This window comes from Protopterus annectens, chromosome 1.part2, assembly GCF_019279795.1.
Source record: "Protopterus annectens isolate FY-2018-M chromosome 1.part2, PAN1.0, whole genome shotgun sequence".
Classification (NCBI taxonomy): Eukaryota; Metazoa; Chordata; order Ceratodontiformes; family Protopteridae; genus Protopterus; species Protopterus annectens.
This window is the reverse complement of record NC_056727.1, coordinates 811,137,425-811,163,463: the sequence shown is the minus strand read 5'-3', so window position 1 is coordinate 811,163,463 and position 26,039 is coordinate 811,137,425. Positions and strand designations below refer to the sequence as shown.

General features: G+C 39.5%; 1 protein-coding gene across 5 annotated transcripts in view; it reads left to right on the top strand.

Moving 5' to 3' along the window:
- The window catches only part of LTBP1 (latent transforming growth factor beta binding protein 1), a 2,555,437-nt gene that overhangs the window by 2,445,674 nt on the left and 83,724 nt on the right, over positions 1-26,039 (top strand). For all 5 annotated transcript variants that reach the window (XM_044058988.1, XM_044058973.1, XM_044058980.1 and 2 more), the window contains 2 exons: positions 8,705-8,833; positions 14,647-14,787. In XM_044058988.1, coding sequence (XP_043914923.1) covers positions 8,705-8,833; positions 14,647-14,787 — 270 coding nt within the window. The remainder of the gene's footprint in view (positions 1-8,704; positions 8,834-14,646; positions 14,788-26,039) is intronic.

Below are 26,039 nucleotides of genomic sequence, written 5' to 3'. Positions count from 1 at the left end.
GGGGGCAGCACTCTGCTGGGATAGATATTTGCCCTTTTGGTGGGGGGGGGAGTTTGCGCTGAACCTGTCAGCTAGGATGTTGGCAATATCTGTGGGTTCAGTGTATTTTTTATCATTTTGGACTAATTCTGAGCATATCTGGGAATTCCCACCCAAGTTCCTAACATAACTAAAGAAAGCCTTGTGATTATCCTTAGTGTCCTTTGCAATTTTTCTCTTGAAGCTGGCCTTAGACGATTTTATGAGTGCCCATAGTTTTTTGCTAATACTGATCAGAGATGCCTTCCCTTTTTGGGATTTTGCTGTATCATGTAGTAGCTTCCTCCTTCTATTGTATAGTTTGTTTATGGCTGGGGTCCACCAGACAGGATGCCTGCCTTTGGAGGATTGGGTCTTGGTTTTATTTGGGATTGCATGATCCATGCATTCCTGAAGGTGTTCATAGAATGCGTTTATAAAGGATTCTGTGGTCTGGGCCGTATTTTCCACAGGCCCGGGGGCTTTGAAGGATTCCACCTCAGTTTTGAGGAGTGTGAAATTTGCTTTAGAGAAGTTTTTCACTGTGGTTTTCTGAGCAGGGGGTGGGGTCGGGATGTGAATATCCAGTGAGATTAGTTTATGGTCTGATCTTACCAGTGAGGGATACTCTTCTGGTCTGGAGCATAGAGCCCCCATGTTGGTGATGATCAGGTCCAGTATGTTTCCCCTCTTGTGGGAGTGGTAACAAGTTGTTCCATAGCATTTGAGTTTATAAATTCTAGGAATTCTAGGGCTAGGGTGTTGGAGCTAGAGTAATGCTCCCAGTCTATGTTTGGGTAGTTGAAGTCACCCAATATAATGGTGTTTGGAGAGAACTTCATATTTTCTAGTGTTCTCAGGAAGGCCGAGTGGGGTTCCTGGGTTTGGAAGGGTGGTCTGTAGCAGGCTATAAACTGGAAGGCAGTTTTACCCACTGTTAGTTGCACATGGATAGTCTCTGATGCTTCGTGCTGTGCCACCAACCTGGAGGTGTGGGTATCTTTGACGAATATTGATACTCCCCCTCCTTTTGTGGTTTGGTCCAAGTTTTGGGGCCATAAAGCATGGTATGAGGTATAACCTGGTAGTGCTGGGGTGCTCTTGGGAGCCTTGAACCAGGTTTCTGTTACTGCACAGATATCGATGTTGCTAGCTAAATGCATGATGGAGGGATCCTAGGGGCCTGAGGCCGAGTCAGTTATGAAGCGGAAGACCAAAAAGATGAGGCCTGAACCTTCTGCTGCATCTTTTACCATGGACATCTCTTCTGAGGCAGATGAGAGTCCAGAGATATGTATGGTCCCTGGTTGCTGAGCAGGCATCCATCTTGGATGTGCAGGGGGAACCTAGGCTCATGATCACCACAGTCTCTGAGGGGATACCTTAGATCCTTGTGCGGGAGGAAGTTCACTCTGATATTATTGAATGTAGGCCTATGTCTGGACCTCCTACACTATATGGAGCAGACCTGCACCAAAAGAAGAAGCAGAAGACTAAACCCTTGTCAACTCTTAAAGACCCTCAAAGTGTCTGGCAACAATCTTTTCAAGGCCCTTATGGCCTTTAAGTCCCCTTGGGGTGTTTCAGTCCATGCCCCCCTCCCCCACTGCTTCCCACATAAAAGGGTTAGGGAAGAGGTTTCATCAGAAGAAGAGGCATCCTCCGAAGATGAATCTCTGGCCTCTTCCTTACAGACCCCATCCCCATTAGATTACACCTTCCCAGAGGAGGACTCCAATGGGGCTGTCTCACCCATGGAAGAACTCTGTTTTGGAGAAACTCAGGTCAAAATGCGGGATCATTTTAAATGGGATAACACTCAGGTATCTGAAGTGCAAAAGAGATACTACGATCTTCTGCAGGTGGAAGCCCCCAATCCTTCAGCTATTCCTCCTGTATTGCCTGCATTTCTAGATGCCTTTGCGCCCACTCCCAGGCCCCAGACTCCCAGCCTTCTGCTGATAAGAAGCCTGACTGATTTTAGCAAGGTACCTCAGTACTGCCATTTCCTGTTCTGGTGTCCATCAGCAGATCCATCAGTTATTTCTGTGGCTTCAGACACACCATCCAGGTTACTACCTTCTGTCAGATAAGGACAGCGGGATCCTGGAAAGGCTGGGCAAGAAAGTGTACACTTCTGCCACCTTGGCATTTAGGGCCATTAATTATCAAACCCACATGACTAAATTTGCCCTAGACCTTCTGGCTAAGCTTTATCAGGTCATTTCTGATTTGCCTGATTCAGAGAATAAGACTTTGGCTATGTCCCTGCTAGGAGCTTCCTCTCAAGTAGCCTGGCACTCTATCAAATGATGGTGCAGAGGAATCTGCTTGGGCAGCTGTTTCTGGCTCTATCTTAAGGAGATTTCCCTGGTTAAGATCCCACCCATTACCAGATTATATTGAATCCAACCTTTTGGCTGCACCTTTGGATAACTCTGCAATCTTTGGCCCTTCAGCTGCTAACTAATTTAAGTCCCTGCAAGAAAATGGTAAGGAATTGCAGGAACTGAAACATATTTTTGTTTCCCCAGTGCCTAAATTTCAATTAAATTATATGGCAAAACCTGCTTTTGTACATAGACACTCCTGCCCCCCTCCACCAAAAAGAAAACAGAGTGGTAGGATGTTTCAGCAGCCCAGGACTTCCCCTGCAACTCCAGCTCAGAAGCAGTCCTTTCCTGATAAACCTGGTTCCCACTGACTGCCTAAACCACTTCACCCACATTCCTCTTTCCCATTGCCTCTCTCTGTCTCTGCCAGCTTGGGACAGCATAACTCAAGACTCCTGGGTTCTCTCTATCATTCAAAAAGGATACCTTTTGGTATGGGACTCCCTATCTTCCCTCAGGGGCATGTCTCAACTACAAAGCGAACAACTACCTTTGTTTCCAGAGGTACTGCTAGACCTGCAGAGACAAGGGACCATTCAGCAGGTTCCTCAAGACCAAAAAGGAAGAAGCTTCTACTCCAGAATGTTTCTAGTGCCCAGAAAGAATGGTCCTTAGAGAACCATTCTGGACCTTTTTCATCTCAACCCCTTTCTGAAGGTACCTACCTTCTGTATGTTAACTCTTCAGACCTTGTTTCCCATTATTCTACCATAAGCCTTCTTGGCTTCCATGGATGTCGAAGATGCATACCTGCACACTCCCATCTACCCAACTGCAGGAAGTTTTTATGTTTCTCTGTGGCTTCCTGGCATTTTCAGTTCTCTGCCTGTCCTGGTCAGCTTTTCGCCTTCAATGGGACATATATTTGCATTTTCAGTCTCCTTTTTATATATGCTTTAATTAATTAATTAAACATCAATCAATCAATTAAACATCATTATATCAACAGTTCTCTGCCTTGCCCTTTGGACTCTGCACAGCACCAAGGGTAATTACAAAATGTCGAGCATCTGTGATTGGCTACTGCAGGCTTCAGGGCATCTATGTTTTCCCTTATCTGGATGATGTCTAATGGCAACCTCCCCATATATCCTGGAGCAAAACATCCACTTTGCCATTTCCCTTCTACAAAGTCTGGGATTCGGCATAAACCACAAAAAAGTCATTCTCATCCTTTCTCAGGTCACATCTTCCTGGGGTGCAGGATACAGACAGACCTCATGAGGGTTTCTCTTCCTCCTCAAAGGCTGCAGGACTTCTTCTCCCACATCCAAAGCCTTCTGCCTCTGCACATTTCAGCCAGAGAGTTCCTCAGGGTTTTGAGCTTCATGGCATCCACCATCCCAATGTTAACATTGGCAAACTTCCCATGAGAAAATTCCAGTCATTCCTAAAGTCAGTTTGGATGCAGCATTTGCATCCTGTGAACTTTCCAATTGGTCTCATCCCCTGTCTGAAGAAGGAACGCCAGTGGTGGATCCAAAAAGTGTCGCTCAACCCAAGACTTCCCTCGCATCCTCTACCACTAGTTCAAGAGCTCTTCACAGATGTCTTGAACATGTGCTGGAGGGCAACTTTCAGAAACTTGAAAGCTCACAGGGTCTGGTCCCCCTGTCAACAAAGGGAACACATTAATGTAAGGGAGATGAGAGTACTGCTGCTAGCCATTCAGACCTTTCATCTTGTCTTCCTCCCAGGGCCCTTAAAGCTGTTCACAGACAATATGACAGTCCTCTGGTATGTGAACAAGCAAGATGGGACCAAATCCTACCTGCTATGCAGGCTGCTACTCCAGGCTTTGGAGCTGGCAATCCAATGTCTGGTGTCTCTTTAGGCAGTGTATATTCCATTCAAAATTGCATGCCAGACACCTTGAGCAGGTACCTAATACAACCCACAAATAGATATTTCAAAGTGATGTGTTTCACTACATTGTAAACCAGTGGGGTATACCTCAAGTAGATCTCTTTGCCTCCCCTAAGAACAGACAACTTCCACAGTTTTGTGCCAGAGTTCCACATCCTCTGGTTTGGAAGGTGGATGCCCTCTCATTCTTTTGGAAGGGGATGTTTCTGTATGCATTCCCTTCCCTTCCCTTCTGCTCATTCCGAAAGTCCTGTTCAAAGTTCAGCAGGACACCCCACAAATCTTGCTGGTGACTCCCTTTTGGCCAAGAAAGCACTGGTTCCCTCCTCTCCTACATTTAGCCAAGGGCAATCACCACAAGTTACGTCATAGGGTGGACCTTCTCACACAAGGTAAAGGAACTCTCATCAATTTCCACTTGTCTACCCTTCAGTTGACTCTGTGGGTGATAGGATTTTAATTCCTTTTAGACACACACCTGTTCTATGAGGACATGCTAAGGGTCCTGCAGGAGGCCAAGAAACCTAATGCTAGAAAATCTTACCTATCTAAGTGGAAGAGATTTTCAATTTAGTGTCTCTTACAAAACCAGGATCCACTGTCAGTGGAAGTCCCCTTGGTTCTTTATTATTTTTGTGAATTGCTCAATGCTGACCTGACTTACTCTTCAGTGAAAGCCCACGTCAGCTATTTCTGCCTGTCTGTCTTTACCCCCCCCCCCCCAGCTAGCAGATTTAAGGCTAAACAATTTCTTAAAGGTGTCCTTCACATTTGACCTCTCAGGAAACCTATCCCTCCTCCCTGGGATCTTAATTTTGTACTCAGAAAGCTGACCCCCCATTCCTTTGAGCCAGCTTCATCAGCTTCCCTGCAACACTGCTGCTGGAAACTGTATGTCTGCTTGCTTTAACTTCAGCAGGACATGTGTCTAAGCTCCAGGCCCTAATGGCCTCTCCCTCCATTTTTGTTTTTTCATAAATACAGGGTATCCTTGCATACCAAGGTAGTCAATGAGTTGTCACTCAACCAGCCCATTCATTTATCTACCTTCTTTCCTTCTCCCCAGAATTCTAGTGAGACGGTGCTGCACACCCTGGATGTGCATAGACAACTTAGATTTTATTTAGACAAGGCTAAATCTATCAGGAAATCAGACCAGCTTTTTTTTCGTGTCATCACAGGGCTCTGAGATTGCCTGTTTCCAACCACATTATTTCTACTTGAATTTCTAAAGCAATTTCATTTTGTTATGTAAAGCATGGTAAGACCCTTGCCTCTTCTGTACGTGCACATTCCACAATGGCTGTAGCTTCATCTGGTGCTTGCTTTAAGGGACTAGATACTAGCTCTACTCTTGAAGTGGCTACATGGACTTCTGTGCATACCTTCATCAAACATTACATATTGGATGGCATTTATAAGTCTAGAGCAGGTTTTGCCAAGGCCATACTCCATGGCTTTTTGGAGAACTTAACTGATTCTTCCTCCACCCTCTCATCATGAGCTTTTGTACTCTCCCTCATGTAAAGAATACCACACCAGATGAATAAAAGGACATAGAATAGTTGTATAAAATCTTACCATAATGACAGATCTCCTTCTCTTCACTGTTGCAGTATTCCAGTCCCTCCCTCCTTCCCCCTGGTTGTTTGGTTCTTTATATTGGATGTTCATACCCTACTTTCCTTAGGCTGGCATTCCTCCTGGAACATTTGGTTCTAAGGTCAGTGCATGCGTACGCTGCTTTTATGGCTGACATATGACAGCAGCCTATGTGTGACATGCCATGCACCCTACAGTAGTGAAAGACTTTTGTATGCTGGCCAACGTCAAGTCACCTACAGTGGAGAACTCCCTCATGTAAAGAATACTGCAATGGAGAACAGAAGACAACTATCATTATGGTAAGATTTTACATAACTATTCTTTATGTTGGTCTGTTTGGCAAAGCCTAAGAAAGGCACTATAGGGGTGGGTAATGTTTTGGCCAGTATCTGAAAGCCTAGAGGTGACTAGTGAAGACCATCCCTGGCAAAGCAGCATGGACTGTCAGTCATGTCCTCCCAGGCTGACAAATATTGGACCCCTATGGAATAACACCAGTAGCTAAGCTGATTGCTAAAGGTGATCATTTTTTGCTGGTATTGTGGCATCATCCTTGGAAACAGTAGAATGATGCTCAATGCTAGGCTCATACCTGCCTGTGACATACATTCTGAGAGCTGAGAGCTCAATCATGTCTCTGTTTATATAGTCCAAGGAGGTAACGTGTCAGGTCATTCATACCCACAAGGACTATGATTGAATCTTACTGGTACTTAGGGTTAAGTGACCTGAGTGCTTGCATGATCTAATGAATCCTTACCCCTGACAGGCAACTAACTATAATCTTCCCCTTATCCAGCCTGGTAAGAGAGACATCAGTGTGTCTCACAACGGAGTCTCCTATGACAAGAATATTGGGTTGTGGATTGTTTTGCCTTATGGGCTTGGTAGGTGAGGCACAATGAGATGTGGCTTTATGTGTTATGATGGTTTTCTTTCCAGTGGGTCCAAATAGTTTTTTCCTCTGTGGGATGCAAATGTGACTTGCAGGTCAGCCAGGACCAAGTGCTTCATTTGTATCCATCATCAGGACCCGCTTGGGGAAGAGAAGAGAGTTCTAGTAATGGAAGAAGAAAGACCAATGAAAGAGCTCTTCCCTCTCTGTGAGAAATATGTTATCCTATGAGATAGAGAGCACAACCCTGCTTCAAGAGGAGGGAGGCTTCAACATGTTGCCAAAGTGGTTAGAAAATCCTTCTATGTGACCCATCTGATCACGAAAGGGTTTGCATCAAGATCTAAGGATGTAATGGTGCTCCTCTACTCTTCCCTCATCAGACCCATTATTGAGTACAATGCACTAATTGAAATGTACCTGGCTAGACATCTCCAGCAGCTGGAGAGACCACAAAGGTACCTAACCAAGAGGATTACTGGCCTCAAACAGTTGCCCTATGCAGCACGATTGAAAAAGCTAAGACTGTTCTCTGTTGCATACCGCTTTCTTAGAGGCGATCTCTGTCTAACATACAGAGCCATGTCCAACCCAGAACTGTTGAACATGCTCCATCTTAGCAAAACCAAATCTACTCGAGCTACATGCTCTAGGGATATAAACCTCAACACAACAATGAATAGAACATGCTGGAGGGATAGATTCCCTTCACAGAGACTTCCCTTACTATGGAACAGGGTTCCGATCTACATAAGACAGAGCCCCTCACTATCACTCTTCAAGAGGAACCTTGATGAGTGGATGGATAACAGAAAGTTCACACCGGGGATCACACCAACAGCACTACTAGATAGGGGCCAAGGGTACTAGCTGTTAGTACAAGGGTCTAGGGAACTACTAAAGGGGCAGTGAATACCGCACAATGTGGCTGGGCTAATATATGCCTTCGGGCAGATAGCCCAGTACCAACCTATGAACCTATTAGCATAAAGTTGATAAGACTTAATCTGGGCTTGGACTGTGTTATCTTATTACTGGACTTAGCTTTAGGAGGAAAGGGAGTTATGTCCTAACACAAAATGCAGTTGCCTGTTTTTCCTCTGGTCTGTATAAAGTGCATGGAGTTGGAGGATATAAGCATATTTGTAGGGGGCTATGCTTTGGTAACATGTATCAACCATGCAGTGTTGAGGGGTGATGAGCAAAATCTGGAGATGGAAGAAAATTAAAAGAAAAAGTGTACAAAGTTTGGCATTTCACTATGCCCTTTGTACGAAATGAATGACCCAAGCCTCTGACAGAGCGACCATTTGATCAGCAAACAATGAAGGAGCTGTGAGTGCTCAATAGGTGGTCTTTATAGAGCTTGTGAGCATTGGTTGTTGGGCTATACCAATGTGATGTGGACACATTTATCCCTGGGAAAAGCTACTATTATAATTAAAGGGCAAGTCCTATGCTACCTTGAAGCAATCCTTGTATTTTTGATCTACTGTTGAACAATAAGAAGTATGTTACAGTTATCACTGAAGTAAAACTAAGTTGATCTTTAGTAACAAAAGTGACCTGGGTTTACACATTTCATCAGGTAATGCAGAATTCTTTATACCAGTAGAAGTGGTGTCTTATCAAATTGTAATGATAGACAAGTTTTAAAGCTCTGTTGTATGAGGTGTGAGCAGCAAATGCTTCTTTACTGGCATTGTACTGAATAGCTGCTTACTAATGCATTACAATTATCTAAAAACACCTATTGTTATCAAAAGCAAAGTGTTTGCTACAGACACAGAAATTTATACATCGATGTATACTATACCGCTGTCAATGCTACTGCTTTAAAGAAAAAGCTAAAACTAGTCAATATTGCATTTACTGTATCCACCCTCAGCTCTTCCCAGTGCATTAACTGTGCATTGTCTCTTTACAGATGCAGATGAATGTGCTCTCTTTGGAGAAGAAATTTGCAAGGGCGGATATTGCTTGAACACAGAGCCAAATTTTGAATGCTATTGCAAGCAAGGCTGGTATTATGACCCATTGAAACTGCAGTGTGTAGGTGAGCGCTGTTCTTCATTTACATCTTTCTTTGGGTAGGAATAAGGACAATCGGTGAAAAGCACAAGACGGTACCTGCTGTGTTGTCATAGTCAGATGCACAGCAGTGATGTCAGGTAGCTGTACCACAGAGACTAAACAACTATAACATTAAGTCAGCAGCAGTTTGAAAGGTCCCCCCTTAAAGAGCAAACACTGGTGTCACAAAAGATTTTGAAGGCATGTAATTAGTTTAATAGCACTTGTTTGCAAGTGTGAATATCATAAACCTCAAGTTCAATAACACCAAACATTGCAGGAGTATTAACTCTGAAGTTACTGTGCCTTAGGAATAAGGGGTATTCTCTTACCTCCAAGGTTTAGTGACATCAGATGAAGTATATTTACAGTTGTCAGGGGATGTGCAGGGTGGTTGGTCCTATGCAGAAGCACTTTTTATAGGAACATATTTTGCAGTGTTTGCTGTTCATGTTGCACTGTTAGTGATCAGTGTATCTTTGTACTGGATGTACTAACGGGAATCCCATGATTTCACATCAGATTTATAATATCAGATTAAATGTAAACATTCATTTGTTCATGTATTTGTTATTCTCTTAAACCTGCTGTATACAGTAAAGGGTTGTAGGGAACCAGATCCTGTCCTGATGCATTTTGTCTTCATTTGCAAGTTGCATCACTAATATTTCTTGAATATGCTTTGTTTTCTAATATATTACTCTATTGTGTGATGCTGACAAGCTGACTAACTGTTCGTTTTTTAAACCACACTGTGGAAAACATTGCATGTAACACTGGGGACCTTCCTTTGTGGTTTTTATAACTGAACGCATCCCTTTACTTGCTCCATTTCAGCTTATCTTTCATGGAGTGTCCCCTCCTTGGAGCCACTTGGATTCTCACATATATTACAATGCCACATGGTACAAAACAAAGGTGCATGCAGCCCTTGGGATACCCGAAATCTCATAGAATTCTGATATCACTGCCAACATTTATTTTGAAAGTACTTTTGCTTTCAATGCCTGAAGCAACAAAACATTTTACGTATTCATGTAGCTGCCAAATAATTTGAGAAGGTCTGTACTGACATACTGACACTGTCCTTACTGCACGGAAGACAAGTGTGTCAGACAGCACTGCTGCAATTAACTGTGATTCAGCTCAGCAAGTCACAGGTGAAACAGGAAGAAGCTTCTTTCCTGTTTTAGGGACTGGTGAAAGTCAAAGTACCAAGTGAAAAGATAGATATGTAAGTCCCATGTGCAGCCTCAGGGCTTTGCCAGAGTACCTTCAAGAGGCTAGCAGAAAACACTTGCAAGTTGCAAGAGGTAACTCAATGCTTGATATGGCCTCACAGTCCCTGCATGTTGCATCCAAATCCTTGACTAGCAAGTGGTCAGATTCAATCCCATCCTCTCATTCAGCAGATAATGAAGGGCTCAAGAAATGACCACCAAGGAAGTGTGGCCCAGGGTATAAACACTCATTGCTCATTACTCAAGTCAGTGGCCCGGACCATGTCTGTGACAAACCTGACCCCAGGGTAGTGACCCCCATTTCAGCAGGCTGTATCTTAGTGGTAGTAATTGAGTATGACAACTCCATACCCTGGCCTCCCATGGACCCAGCTGGGCTTAGTAGCTCAGAAGGATAAGTATCCACAAGGGTTCTTTCTCTAGAGTCCTCAGTTCTGGTTCTAGAAGTACATTATTTGTTTCAAGTCTGGCAGGACATTTCCATCTCAGTGCATGAGCACCCCTTTAAGAAATATAGCTTAACACAAGAAACAGATTCTTTGTAGGCCTGCCAAGATGTTGAGCTGTCATTACCAACCATGTACCTGAGTGCTGACACCATTTTGCCTAACATATGTTCTCACTCACTTTACTCCATATACATTCGTTTACTCCTTTTATTAACATGCAGTCAGGTGTTGGGGAGTATGGGATCTCCTTTGCCCTGTAAATTCTACTGGGAGTTAGCTGACCTTGAAGGCATTGTCCTTGATTTAAAAATAATGACACCTCCCCTCCCTGCAGTTCCTTCTCTGGAGAGACCCTTGAAGTCCACCACAGATTAGCCCATTTCCCAATTTTTTTTACACATAAATGTCACAATTAGTAAATGGGGAAGGAGGAGAATGTGTTTTGCATCTTCCACTATTAAGCCACTGATAAAGGATGCCATATGTGTAGCCTACAAGCATTCAGGTCTATGGCTAACTAAATCTGCAGATAACTTTAAGCTTTAATTCAGTCGTCTATGACACAGAATCACTATGGCAAGAACTAATCCTTATAAACCAGTGATATACAGAAAAAGGGGATACATTTAAATGTAAAAAGTACAGCATTGTCACATTTGCTAAATAAATCTTATCTACAGCTTACAATATGAGCAATATTAAATTCCAGACTGACATGGTAGTCAGGGATCTTGGCAGCTTGGTAAATAACTCCATCTGCTTTGGCCACTGTATAGCATCCATAGTCAGAAAATTATTCTGTTTAGTACAAGTGGTATAGAAATGCATTTGTCTGTACTCAGCACCAGTTACACTAATTGTAGAGTACAGTGCCCCCTTCATCATATACCTGTCTAGATACATCACAGTTAGAAATGACCCAAAGGCCGTAATTACTGGTGTAAAATTCCCTGGCTACCAACACAGGCTTAAAATCCTTTCCTTGTGCTCTGCTCCTTATAGACTCCATTGTAGAAATCAGTGTTTTACATTCCTTGCCATTAAGAACCCAACTTTTTAACTCTAGTACCTCTACAGACACTCAAACTAAGGATTTAAATCTCTAGCAATTTATAAATAAAAACATTTGAGGGACAGATCTATGGAACAGTTTGCATTTACATGTCAAATAGATTAACACCCTTGCATTTTTCAACAAGAATCTTGATGATTGGATGAGCATCTGAAAACTCATTCCTGTCCCTAACTTTTATGCTTTTCTAGAAGCAAGAGGTACGTCATGTGGGTGGGCACTGGTGAGCTGTAAATGGTCTCTACACTTAATTGCCTAGTGTTTCCTATAATCCTACTATCTCTGTTCTTCTCCTGCTCTACTCAAAAGTCGAACCCTCTGTATAAGTCTCTGGCCAACTGGAGTGAGACCTTGAGCAGTCATCCTAGATGTGATTTTGCAATATATTTGGTCCAGCACAAGACTCAGAAACTGAGCATATCACTGGCTTACTATCTAAGAAGTAGCTGGAAACAGACTGAGTGGATAAAACAATCTTCTTCTACCAAGTTGCTGCTAAGACCCCTAAAGTATTTGTATGCCCTGTCTAGGCTGAAGTCCTTCCTTGTGGATCAGCAGTTAGAAAGTCTTTCAACCCTTCATTAGTCAGATATTAAGGAAGAAGTAGTCAAGCTTGCTCACAGGCATAGTCAGGATTGAATGGATAAGGTTCTCCCCTTTAAGGAGGAGCTTTGCATAATGTTCTGGAAGTTGGTACAGAGGATTAAGGCTTCAAACTGTTAATGAGCTGCCTCCTCTAAGAAAAGGTACAGGGTTTGATTCCTTCCAGCTTCATTTGCCTGCTGTGTGACTCTGAGCAAGTCACTTAACCAATCAGTGCTCCCAGGTCACCTTTAGAAAGGACACTAGTGTCCAATGGTATTACTTATTAACAAATGTATAAAGTAAAAGTAAAATAAAATAAGCCTTAGATGCTCTGTCCAATATAATGACTTGACATTTTGGTGCTATGGATGTTTAAACAACCTTCTAAATGTGTCTTAATATCAGTAATTATTAAGTACAGTAAGCTGTAACTCTTTGGCATTAGACTTAGTGAGGAGGCAGGATTTGGCTAACGTCTCATGTTAGCACAAGTGGAAAAACACAACCAGGATTAGCTCTGTGGCCTGAAGCTGCTGCATTTTGTGGTGGCTGTGATGACTTCCAGGGTAGAGCTTCAACAGTTTATCACTATAGCTAGTGATGCAGCTAGTGCTTTTAGAATAAGTACAGCAATGGTGAGAAATTAAAAAAAAAATAAACCTCTGTAGAATCTCCCTTGTCCAGCTTTGTGTAGTGATTCAGATACATTACATTCAAAATAGTTCCCTTGTATAACTCAGTTTTCATTAGTAATTATACAACTGGCACTTTACCTGACCATACAACTGCTGGAGCAAGTTGTACACTGCATTATCTGTGATTATTTTTAACTTTTTTGATTGACTGAGCTGTAGGTAAAGCAAGGCATTAAAAAAACTGTCAATGAAGCACAAGATGGTAGATGTGCTGTAGCATTACTAGGCATAACATACAACATAATGTTTCAAAACATAACTTGACAGCAGAAGGAAATTATTTTTGTATTTATTGTGCTCACTGGGGAACACTTGATATGCATGTGTTACTTCTCAGAACTTTGGTTGACCAAGCCCTTCTAGTTGCCCCATGCCTTCTGTTGAAGGTCCATAGTTTCACACCACATCACTGAGTCAGACACTTGTTCCAAGGATGCATCAATTAACTGAAGAACCTGGACAGCAGAACTTTGATATACCCCAAAATTTTGTGACTCACAATTTTTTACTTCTGTTTCTGAGTAGTGGTATCCCACAATCCTACTGTAAGTGGAAAGAGTTTTACTACTAGGTATGCAATTTTTTTGCTAATTATGTGTCCAGATTTTAGGCTGAATATACCTACTTCTCAAGAGGCATTGTCCAGATTTTCAATGTCTAAAGGTTGATGGGTATAGATACTGGCCAGAGCACATGACCAAAATTTATTCCCCAAACCGTAATATTTCTAATGACAAATTCTCCATCACAGTGGGAGGGTTTGCACCCACCAAGTTCTTCAGAGCTTAAATAGGGATTATGTCTTGCCATGTTTCCATTGTTGCTTGTCTCAGATTCCAGCTCTGGGGCAATTAACCAAAATGTTCAAACCTGTCTGAAATACCCCACAGTGAAATGAGACAAATTCACTGAAATTTACATAGGTGTGCCTTATGATAGAACCCACAAAGTATACCATAAAAATAAAAATCTAATGAAGGATAATACTGTAGCTGTTACATGGGCTACCTCCTGTAAACTACGTAGGGGATATCTTCTCCCACACAATACCACTTAAATAAATATCACACGTCTTTAAGGAAAATGAAAACCAAATAGTCATTCTCTACATGGTTTTGTGACCACATATTTTTTTTTACTCAATTAGCAGGGTACAGGTGTGCATTCCTCCCAAATGAGGATACAGGGAGTTTTGCTGCTAATTTACATTTCCCTGTTGTGTTACATATTAATTTGATATGGTTTAGTTTTGATAACTTGCCATTAGGGATTTGGAATTTCACCAAAATGACACATTGCCTTGTATAACAACCTCCAGGGCTTCACAAACCCACTAGGTAGTAAGCACATTCTAATATACTGCTTTTGATAACTTTGAATAAATACATTTTTGTGAACAGCATAATTGTCCTTGTGAATGTCATACAAGAAGTGACTTCAATTATCACTGCAGTTAAGTTTTAATGGTTCACATGTTTTCATAGGTAAATATTATGCAATCAGTCTGTAAACTACTATTAGCTAGCCAGTAACCACACAGCAACCAGTGGTCAGAATCAATCCTTCTACCTTGGGTCTGTGTGTTGACGACCTTAAACTTTATGCCAACCCCATTCCTTGCTTTGTAGTAGTTTTTTTTCTTCTGACACAGTTTTTTTTATCTGGATCTTTCATGGTTTCAGTTACTGGCAATGAATGATATTACTCAAATATATGCTAAGATGCTGATCTGTATTGTTCTTATTTTTATTTAGACATTGATGAGTGCCAGGATCAAACAGTTTGCATTGATGGTCAATGTGTTAACACAGATGGATCCTACAACTGTTTCTGTACACGCCCAATGGTTCTGGATGCCACAGGACAACGCTGCATCACAATTACTGACTCTGCCGGTATGTGTCCTTAATCACCTGTTGCATCTTTTGATAGATTTTACTTGTGATTAAAATATAGTTATGTATATGAAACTACATTAACTTTCATAGGCACATAATTAAATATGGCTACCTTAGTTCTTAGGCTAAGGCTATTCTGCATTGTCATTCTGTGATATTCAGTGTTGGGAATTTCTCAGTTCAGTTTTCATGTTGGCATGCATATAATACCTTTCAACTGTTATTCTTTATGCATAACACAATGATTTTGGTCATCAGATTTTGCCTTGCTCCTCCTAGATTTATCATATCTGTCATAAAATCAGACCTGTTTATAGGCTTATAATTTATTTATTACATAAACTAAGCCCATAATTTATTAAATACATAAACTAAGACTATACAGAGATTCACTGCTAGTAGCTATATAGGGTTTAGTATATAAAGACCTTATATTGTGAAAAATAAGAAAGTTCACTTTTTTCTGAACTTGTGCTATGATTATTTATGAATTTTAATGCTTGGACCTTGAAAGGTATTCTGCTTACTGCATTCATCACTCTGCTTTACTGTGGTTTCATTTATTTTAGCTTGCAGTATTTATTACTGAAAGTGTAACTTTTGAGATGTTCATTATATTGCCTAAATATTTAGGATCTTTCTCTGTTGACTTGTAGTACAAATAAGTTAGTAGCTTGTAAAAAAACATTTGATGTATTCATATTTATGTGTGCGCTCACAAGCACATTTTTTTGTCAGTCTAAGTCGTGTGATTATAAACATTGATGATAGAAGTATTAGGAGGCAAGGAAAGGTTTTGGAAAGGTTTTTGTTTGACAGTAGAATATTCTTTACAGCACTAAAAACAAGCCTCTAATTTTCAATCAACTGCAAAAACAAAAAAAAAAAAACAATGCAAATGCACAAAACAATTCTGATCAGAATGTCTCATGTATATACACAAATGTGTACTGAGTATCTGCCCTATCTGTCTTTCCCAGATCCTTTTTCTAAAAAATAAAGATTCTGATTACTAGTGAATACTCAGAGTATACATGTCTATAGTTTCATCCCTCTCTTTTGCTTGTTTGGATGTTTGAATCAGTCTGAGTTTGTTTTATATTTCCTTAAATTTGATTGACCCACCATTGGATGATTGGCAGTAGAAAGAAACTTGCCTTTTTCTATTTTTTATACTCTACTGAGTGCTTTACCATTTGTCTCACATGTTAGCATTTGGCAGATTGATTCCTTTGTCACAGCTATGTTTGTCATTTGTAGTTTTACAACTGCAAGCATGTTTTATCTTCTTCAGGAGTGTAGTGTTGACTTCTACCTCATCAAAAGCTTACATTACAGACCTCATACAGTGCCGTGATGGGCTTTTCAATGGTTTGGCCATTGCTGGCTTTCTGTTGCAGTGTGTTTGTGTAGATTTGACATTTTATGTTGCAATGTGTTTGCACAGACTGACATTTTATGTTGCAGTGTTTTTGCATAGCCTGATATTTTATGTTGCAGTGTATTTGTGTAGACTGACATTTTATGTTGCAGTGTGTTTGCGTAGACTGACATTTTGTGTTGCAGTGTGTTTGTGTAGACTAACATTTTGTGTTGCAGTGTGGTTGTGTGGACTGACATTTTATGTGGCAGTGTGTTTGCGTAGACTGACATTTTCTGTTGCTGTATGTTTATGTAGACTGTTTGTGTAGACTGACATTTTATGTTACAGTGTGTTCCTGTAGACTGACATTTTCTGTTGGTGTATTTGTGTAGGCTGACATTTTCTGTTACAGTGTGTGTTTGTGAAGAATGACATTTTATGTTGCTGTGTGTTTGTTTAGATGGGCATTTTAACTCTGTCTGCTGTTGCCTCATTTAGATGTTGAGTATCATGGTAAATCTATAGTACCATGAATGTTTTTTTTTGCTTTTTGTAAATATTTAGCATACTAGTCAAAGTTTAAATGCTTTTTGGTAGTGGAGGTGAGGAAGAGGAAAACTGAAAATGAAGTTGACTGGTCTTCCTGGAATGCGGGTGTCCTGCCATCTATGAGGCATAGTTTAGAGGATCATTCTCCCAATCTCTATCAGGTTATTCAGATTTCCATACTGTTATACACTATGCCTACAGCACTGGGATTCCCTTCACGTCATCTTAAAGTTGACATCACAGGTTCTCCTTCTTTGATAATAATCCCCTTTCTGCATCTATATTTCAGGAATTATATACTGGAGGTGGACAATCAAGACAGCCCGTTTCAGTAAACATATTTTAGGAATTACTTATTAGAGGATGGACGCATAGTATGCACACCAGCTCGAAATCATGTTTCCTTAATCAGAATGAAAAGAAGGATACTGTTTTCCTAACATAACATTCAGAGTTGACAGCATTTGTTTTTCAAGACCGCCTATAGTTTTGCAAACCTGTTGCCTGGGTCATGTTGAAGAGGCAAGTTAATTACTCCATTGATAAAACACCCCTAAGAGTTGACCTAGTAGTAAGCAGTCTGGGAACATATGTAGGCCACAATCTGGCCTTTGACTAACATGTAGCTAAGAGAGTAACAAAATCATTCTGAGTTGCTCAATGTATAGGTATGGGTATGGTGTTTAGGTGTAAGGAAGTTATAGTATCACTCTGTTCGGCCCTTAATCCTGTAACTTATTTTACTAAGAATCCTGCCTTCTAACACTTCTGATTTCAATCTACTCCCACCAGGGTGTGAACTACAGTTCGCCCATTCTGTAAGTCTTATAATATCTTGCTTGCTGGAAGTATGCTCTGTAGTGGTTGAAGGTGAAGTGGCAGGCTCAAGGCTAGGGGTATTTTAGTAGTTGATGTGTGATGTTACAACATGTGCCAGCAGAGAGCACATGCACCCAAAGCTTAGGATTTCCTGAGAAAATGTCATATTATGATTGGTAGACAGGAAGACCCATCCATAGGACCAGTCAAGGAGGTCTTCTCACAGATCAACTATTATTGTAAGATCATATCTGTTATACACCTAGATCTGATCTGGGCTGACACATCCACATTCTCTTCATCTTTTCTACATTTTACCATCAAGCATTAACATGTTGGACTGTTGGGTAAATCTAGGGGCAGTTTACATTTTTCATATAAACTGAACCACTTCATCTTTTTCTCTGTTTTTGCTTTCTGTAGCAAACTACTACCATTTCCACCCATGAGGAGGAAGGAACAAAGGAAGGGGTGGCGCTGTTAAGGCCTGTGCACCATTCTTAGTGTTGATTGTAGTTTAACCCCCTTTCATCTGTAGGCACAGCATAAGCTGAGCACTTTTGTATCTTGTATTGTACTGTCTGCTGTAGGGGTCTGCACTAGCTTTGACCCATTCTAACATGCTGAGTGAGATCTTATTTAAAGTCACTTCTATAAATATTGTGCACCATGGAGAAAGGGTGATACACTGTACCAAAACCTTAAGTGATCTGTAGACAAAGGCACACAATTGGATAAAACATAGTACCCCATGTATTGAATGCACATGTAAAACAAAATCCAGTTAATCACGATTGTCAAAAACAGTGCCATGTGCGTATGACCTGAACACAATGAAATGAACTGCAGGGCTCCAGTCATGTACATTCAGAAGATTCCCTGCTGATATATTGCACAGCATGCAGACCTGAGCAGCAAACAAAATCCTTTACTTGGTTCTTCACCACCACAGAGTAATATAGTCATGCTGCTAATGAATATTTTTGGAAGTGGGGCTAAACTCTTCCCTCTTTGTACAATATTTGTTATAGTATTTTAATTTAAGAACATATGTCTTGTCTTTGCGTATTCTACACAAAATTCTCCTACTCTGTTTGGCCAGACATTGCATTACCATCATTACTATGTACCATTCTCCTAACTGCGGTGGTGGTGCTGCGGTAGCGTTGTCGCCTCACAGTAAGATGTTGTCCTGTTCGATTCTCAGCTAGAGCGTCTTCTTTGTGGAGCCATGTGTGAATGGGCGTACCTTTGTTGAAGGTTGTGCGTCAGGGCCGGCAACTCGGCATGTAAAAAATCTACTGCCAATCATTAGCGGACTGGAGTTCCGCTGTGGCGACCCCTAACTGGGAAAAGCCGAAAGACACAACAACTATGTACCATTCTCTTGTTTTTTTGATCCAGCTTGAAAATTATCTAAAAGTATCAGTGCTCTAACGTGGATGACAAATAAAATAAATACTCAGCTGTGATCATGAGTGTGGAGATCCGCAGACATATGTTGCACCACTCTCCCCCAGCCACACAAGCAGTAGCAGGTAAACGTGGACAGAGGAACAGAGAGTATGTTGTGTGTGTGAGACAGAGTGGCTTTATGATTCATGCCAGTGCCTTGCTGGAGACAACACATGCAGAGGTCTGCCTTATTTACTAGTACATTACTCTGCACTTTTTTATTTTTTTTATTACTTTGCAAGAGCTAGTGGTCATATAATCACTGATTTCTCATTTAAGCATTTATTGTATTTTTACTGCCACAGGATGTTTTTTCAACATTATCAGAGACTTTCTTTGAATTAAATGCTAGTATTTGTAAATATTTTATTTCTATTAATCCTTTTTTTCTTTCTAGAGCTTTAAACTATGTAGGAACTTATAACATATATTGATTGCTTCTATTTTCTATTTCATCTGTAATCTGTGTTGGTTGACATCTTCATTAACTTGCTGTTTAGTGTTACTTAATATAATTCTGCGGAGTATGACACCTTAATTGTTTTAGAAATACCTTATTGTAGATGTTAATTGGCAAGTGTAATACAACATAGTTCCTGCTTTATACTGCAAGCCTTGAGATAAAACTCAAAATAAAGATACATTTTAAATAATATTATGTTTATTTTAATCACCAACAGGAAAGCAGCAACAGCAACAGGAAAGCAGCAACCATTCTAGTAAAAACATTTTACATCCAGAATATTCTAATGCAAACAAAGTTCTGCCCTGGAACCAGATTCCTGTTTTTTTCTAATCCTGCGTTGGTAGCATTGGCACATTGCCATTTGCAACAGTGTTATTAATTTATTTATTTATTTATTGGGGTTCATAGGTGTTTAGTAGGCAAACAAACATAATGGCCTTTTTAAGTCTAGTCATGCATCCCAAATCTCTGACAAGTTCTGATACCCTTGATAAGTGAAGCAGAGACTTGGAAGATAAAACATTTACAAGCTAGGGCCTGGGAGATGAACCATTTACAGGTTGCCTGTGTCCATTAGAGACATATGTGCCAAACCAGGTATGAATTTCCTGTTCCCCATTCAGTTGTCCATGTTGCATTTGAATTTGGTTAGGGAGGAACTCTGCTTCACATGGATGGGGAGTCTGCTCCAGAGACAAGGTAATTTCTGGGATACATACCTCTCTCTCCAGCAGATCCTATTTATATCACAGGCAAGGTTTAAGTCTTTAGAATGGGTAATTCTGGTGATGTTTGTTTTGCGGATGTGCAGGAGGTCCATCAGAGTGGGGTCTGACAATGCCTTGTATGTCAGACATAGATCTCCCCTCAAAAGCCTGTAGGAGACAGAATACAGGGACAGAGCCTTGAGGCAGTTTGCATAGGAAATTTTACTTAAGCCCTGTATTTTTAGTGAGGAACCTCATTGGACATTCCAATTGTTGGATATGCCTGTGTAGGTACATACCAGAGGGGGCATTGTACTCAGTGATAGGTCTGATGAATGACAAATACAGTGGAACAATGACTTCCTTGAGCTTAGATGCCATACCTTTGTTTATAAGTTGTGCAACATAGAATGATCTCCTCACTACTGTAGACACATGATGGTCAAAGGCTAGGTTAGTGTCTGTGTGTCCCTAAGTCACTGACTACTGGTTCAACTCTAAGGGGTGCGTTGTGAATATGATAGTTACGAGGGATGGATGACTTCCCAAAGGATACTATTATGCATATCTTGGCATTTAGTTTTAGTCTGACGCTCTGTCACCAGTTGTTTTTCTGTCAGCCCCTTCTGGAAAACATTTGTGTCAGTGTGGGATTCAATGACAGCACCTAATTTGTAGTCATCTCCAAATTTAGTCAAGCAGAGACCATTGACATTGGCCTTGACTTCACAGAAGTAAATGCCAAAAAGGAGTGGTTCAAGGACTGATCTCTGAGGGATTCCACTTGTGACTGGCCTCTTTGTAGAGGTGGACTCCCCAATTCTAACTTCCTGGGTCCTGTCTGTGAGTCAGATGGCTAGCCACCAGGAGGCATACGAGTTTGTACCTAACCTGTTGAGTTTATCAACAATGCCCGAGTGGGGTATTGTGTCAAATGCCTTGGCCAGGTCAAGGTAGGCAGTGTGAGCAGTTTTGCCCTCATCCATTGCTTTGCTGACCTTCTCAAAGAAGTGCACCAGGTTGAGTAGGCATGATCTGCCCTTTATGAAACCAAACTGGGTTGGGTCCAGTGTTTGGAGGTTTACTGTATCACTATTGATTATTTCCATGATAATTCTTTCCATGGCTTTGCATATAAGACTAGTGGGACTTATGAGTCTGTAGTTTCCAGGGTCTGTAGATGGCCCACCTTTGTGCAGAGGGATGACTGTTGCTGTTCTCTATTCATGAGGCATGAAGCCTGTTTGGAGGCTGTAGTTAAATAGTAATTCCAGAGGCCCTGATAGGTCATGTTTCATGCTATTTACAAGGCATCCTGGGATATTGTTTGGGCCCATCGATGCAGTGTTCTTGGCCTTAGCAAGAGCATTAAGGATATGTTCCCTAGTGATAGCAGGGGGAGTTATATTTGATGGTATTTATTTATTTATTTGCTTACTTACTTACTTATTATTTGTTTACCAGGTAGGTGGGCTGGTCAAACTGAACCTTTTCAGCCATGACCCAGGCTCATCGAACAGATACATATAGCATAATAGACAAGTGGTTAATCAAACATTACATATTAACTAAAGAAATTATTGCCATGAATTAAATACCACCACTGCATATGAGTCATACAAGTTATACATTTTCATAGAACAAAACAATTTCATTATAAAACAATTGTATTAGAAATATCTACGTATGTATACAGAAATGTTATGTACATTATATAAAGAGTTTTTGAATGCAATGTATGAACATAGTCAGAGTTGTTTGAATTAGTAATTTTATAGTAATTAGTAAATAGTTGAATTAGTAATTTTATAGTAATTTTATAGTAATTAGTAATAGTATTTAAGATTGTAATTTGCAATTTCCTGAAGAAAAAAAAAATACTATTTCTTTACTGTTAGCTTTATATTTGTTATTACTTCTATTGTAGTACCTTCTTAAACCATGTAATAATCACTGGAGCTTTTCTCCCAGGGCCTCTACTGAAAATGGACATATATCCAGATAGACTAGCCCGGTCAACAAATGTAAAATAAAAATAATAAATAAAATAAAAATTATTAGCTGTTATCCCTAAATCAATTACATTTGCTCACATTGCTGATCAGTGTGTGTGCAGTTTTAATTCTACATTCTTCAGCTGCTTTCAGATGTAATATAAATTGTGGGATATGGCTGTTCTCCAGACTTTGCTGTTTTCTTCACTGTGGTGCAATCTTGGAGTTGGTATATATAATGTGGGGGTGTGGGGAGGGCACAGCCCTCCACATCAGGGGGTGTGAGAGGTGAAGTCCCCCACTTTATGTTATCTGTACTTTTTTTTTTGGATCAGTGAATTTTTTTCCCTGGGAAAAAATTTGCTGATCCATTCCTTCGACATTTTGTGGTTTCGTGCATTTGGATTCAATAATAGATCGTTCACTGTTTTGAGCATTCGATCATATAATATGAACTCAACTTCCCCTACTTGTATGGGGATGCTATTGTTTGAGGTGCATCCAACTTCCTGTTTCCTTTTTGGGCATTAATATGGTTTATCACAATTTGCAGTTGGTTGCTGACATCAGAGGAAAAGTAGAGATGTCGGAGGTAAAGGAGCTCGAAATGGATCAAAATGAATCGGTGGTGGAGTTTGATGAAAATGAGCAGCAGGTCAGGAAAGGTGAAATGGAACATAGTGTTAAGTTAAAGGTGAATGAATCTTTACAAGCTTTAAAGTTACTGTTTCGAAAAAAGTTATTCCAGTGAGAATTATATGATGGATGTGTTACTAAAATCCTCCAGTCGAGAGGATTGCTTGATGTTTATCTAAAGGAAATGATCAACCAGAGTGAACTAGAGAGTGAAGTGGCAGCTTCATGGAGTGAAATTATGGAGAAGCTACAAGAAAAGGAGGTTGCTGAGGGCACGGAAAGAAGGAAATCATACGCAAAGACGGTGAAAGAAGGAAGAGGAGTCAAAGAAGTCTAGCAAGTGAAGACGAAATTCATTATAAGATTAAGCTGCAAGAAAGAGAAAGGACTTGAAATGTATAAAGTATGGGATACTGTAATTGCACCACTGGGTGTTTCACTCAGGGAGGTAAGAGCCTTTATTCTTATTAATGAAGAAATGTACTGTGATAAATTCTTTGAAACAGGACAGTATGTGGAGAATTATTTAGAATGGTGTGCACAAAAAAGAACTGTAATCCTCTGAGTATGTGGTGCAGGCATTTTATAGAGAAACCAAAAAGAAAGTCTTGATACAATTTAGAACAGAAGTCAAAAAAGAGAAATTGAAAGAATATTTAAAGACTATATGTAAAGATGTTCTGGACACAACAAAAATATATGATAACTAAGGTTTATGGACTTGGGGCTGGAAATGAGGGATTATTTTGAAAATGGAAAATGAAGATGTCATACATATTCTGAGTGTGATTAATGTGAATAGTAACAGAGCATTTGTTAAATACAGAGGGTAGACAAAACATGTTTTTTCTGTGGAAAAAAATAATGACTTGATTAATGATTGTGATAAACAAAAAATATTTTCTTTGTGGCAAAAGAGGTCATGAAGCAAGAAAATGTGACATGAAATATGCAAAATTTGGAAAAACTGGACTTACATGGGTGGATTGCGAAGAAAATATAGAAGTTACAGGAAAAGAATATACACAGGAGCTGGTATATGACATAGATAAAATATAGATAAGGAACAAGAAACACAGGTTAGTACACAGGAAAAAATAAAGGGAAAAGATGGGGAAAGGGAAGAGGAAGAAGAGGTGTTTGATACAAGTGAAGAGGAATATGTAAAATGGCAAGTAGTGAGAGGAAAGAAAAAAAATAAGAAAAAGGGTGAAAGAGAGGAAAAGAAGATTTAAAAGTGTAGTTGGGAAAGAATAAAGGTAAAGAATGAGAGAGGGGATAACAATAATAATAATAATAATAATAATAATAATTTTATTTCAAATGCTGTAGATCTTAGCTTAATAATATAAAGAATATTAAAAGAAAATTAGGCATTTTAGAATGGTCAAAAAACAAACCAGGAGTCCAACGTCCATACCACATTTAATAGAAGCACACACAACACAAAGCTTTTGAGACAATATCTCTTTCTCAGTGTTTATACAAGGTAACTCAGGTGCATTTCTTATATGCAAATAGCCAGCCCTTCATCATAGTCACATGACTTAATTAAAAATAATATATAATTAAATAATTATATAATTAAACAGCCCTAAACCTCCATATAATACATAAAAAAACTAACTGTATACCTGTATCTGTATCTATCTGTAAATATATATATATATATATATATATATATATATATATATATATATATTTATATTTATATATATATAGTTACACTTCAGAATACTGAATGTCTGAAATCTTGAACTGCATATGGCCGAGACCATATGATCAAGATATCAGAAGCTCGAAATTCTGAAATAAACCCAAAAACAAAAACCAAAAAAACAACAAACAAAACGTTTCTGCAGGGGGGCAAGCCCCCCTGCACCCCCCCACACCACCGCTACTTAAGTAAACCAACTCCGAGATCTTACTAGAGGGAGTAAAAAGGAAATCTCATCCCATTCCGCGCCATATGCAAATTTCCGTTCAGAATTTCGAGCTTCAGAAATCTCGATCATATGCTCTCAAACATATGCAGTTCGAGATTTCAGGCGTTTGATATTCTGAAGTGTAATATATATATATATATATATATATATATATATATATATATATATAGGTTCACATCAGTATCTTGAAATACTGAAATCTCAAATATCAGTATCTCGAGACTGAACTAGAGAAAGTCCAATTCCGGGAAAGACCACATAACCAAATTCGGAACTGTTGAATCAGTTGTTGTGGTGGTGCGCTGTGTTAATGGATTGCTGGAGATTCAGGTAAGTGTTTATATTTTAAGGGTTTTATGCAGGGATTTTAGTGTATCTTAGTGTGTTGGGAAGTTGTAGGTGTAGGTTACGGTATGTAGGTAAAAGTGTGAGTGTGTAAGTCTTGATAATGGTGGTGTTTGTATGTATGTGATGTGTGCTTGTGTGAGGGGAATGTAGATTGTCTAGTGGTGGGTTTCGTGTCTTTGTTTTTTTAGTGCAACTTTGGAGTTAGTATATATAAGTAGCGTTTATTTGTGTTGTGTTTGTGTGTATTTTATTTCTTTGTGGTAGTGTGGGGAGGAAGGTGTATGTGTGTTATTGTGGTGTAGGGTCTGTTTAAAAGTCGTGATTTTGAATTTCAGGCTTTTGGGGTTTCGGCATTTTGATTTTTCGGCTTTATAGTCTCAAGATACTGAAATTTGATATTTCAGTATTTTGAAATTATAAAGTGAATATATATATATATATACATACATATATATATATGTATATATATATATATATATATATATATATATATATATATATATATACATACATACACATAAAAAACATACAAACTTATTGCAGATAAAAAAACATTATACATAAAGAAATCTATATATTTCATGAAAAGTCATGCTTAAACTTCAACACAGGTTTTATTCTGACCGTATTATTCAACCCAAGTAAGCTATCTGCCCTAAAATAAGTTATACATAAGTTTATGTGCAATACGTTTTTTCATGTTTACAAAATTATTGCAATGTATGCATATGTTCCAAAGAAAGAAAGAGAGATAATGTTTAAAAAATTCAACCGTATGTAGGTGTTAATATGGATATAATATTAGTGGGGGATTTCAATTGCAATTTAAGAATAGGAAAGAAAAAGGTAGTGATGTTAAAATTGTAAATGAGATAATGAAAAGTGGAAAGCTATGCATATAGGATAATAAACAATGGGCTTAAAGAATAAGTGATATTAAAACCAAACTTGATTATTTTTTAGTAT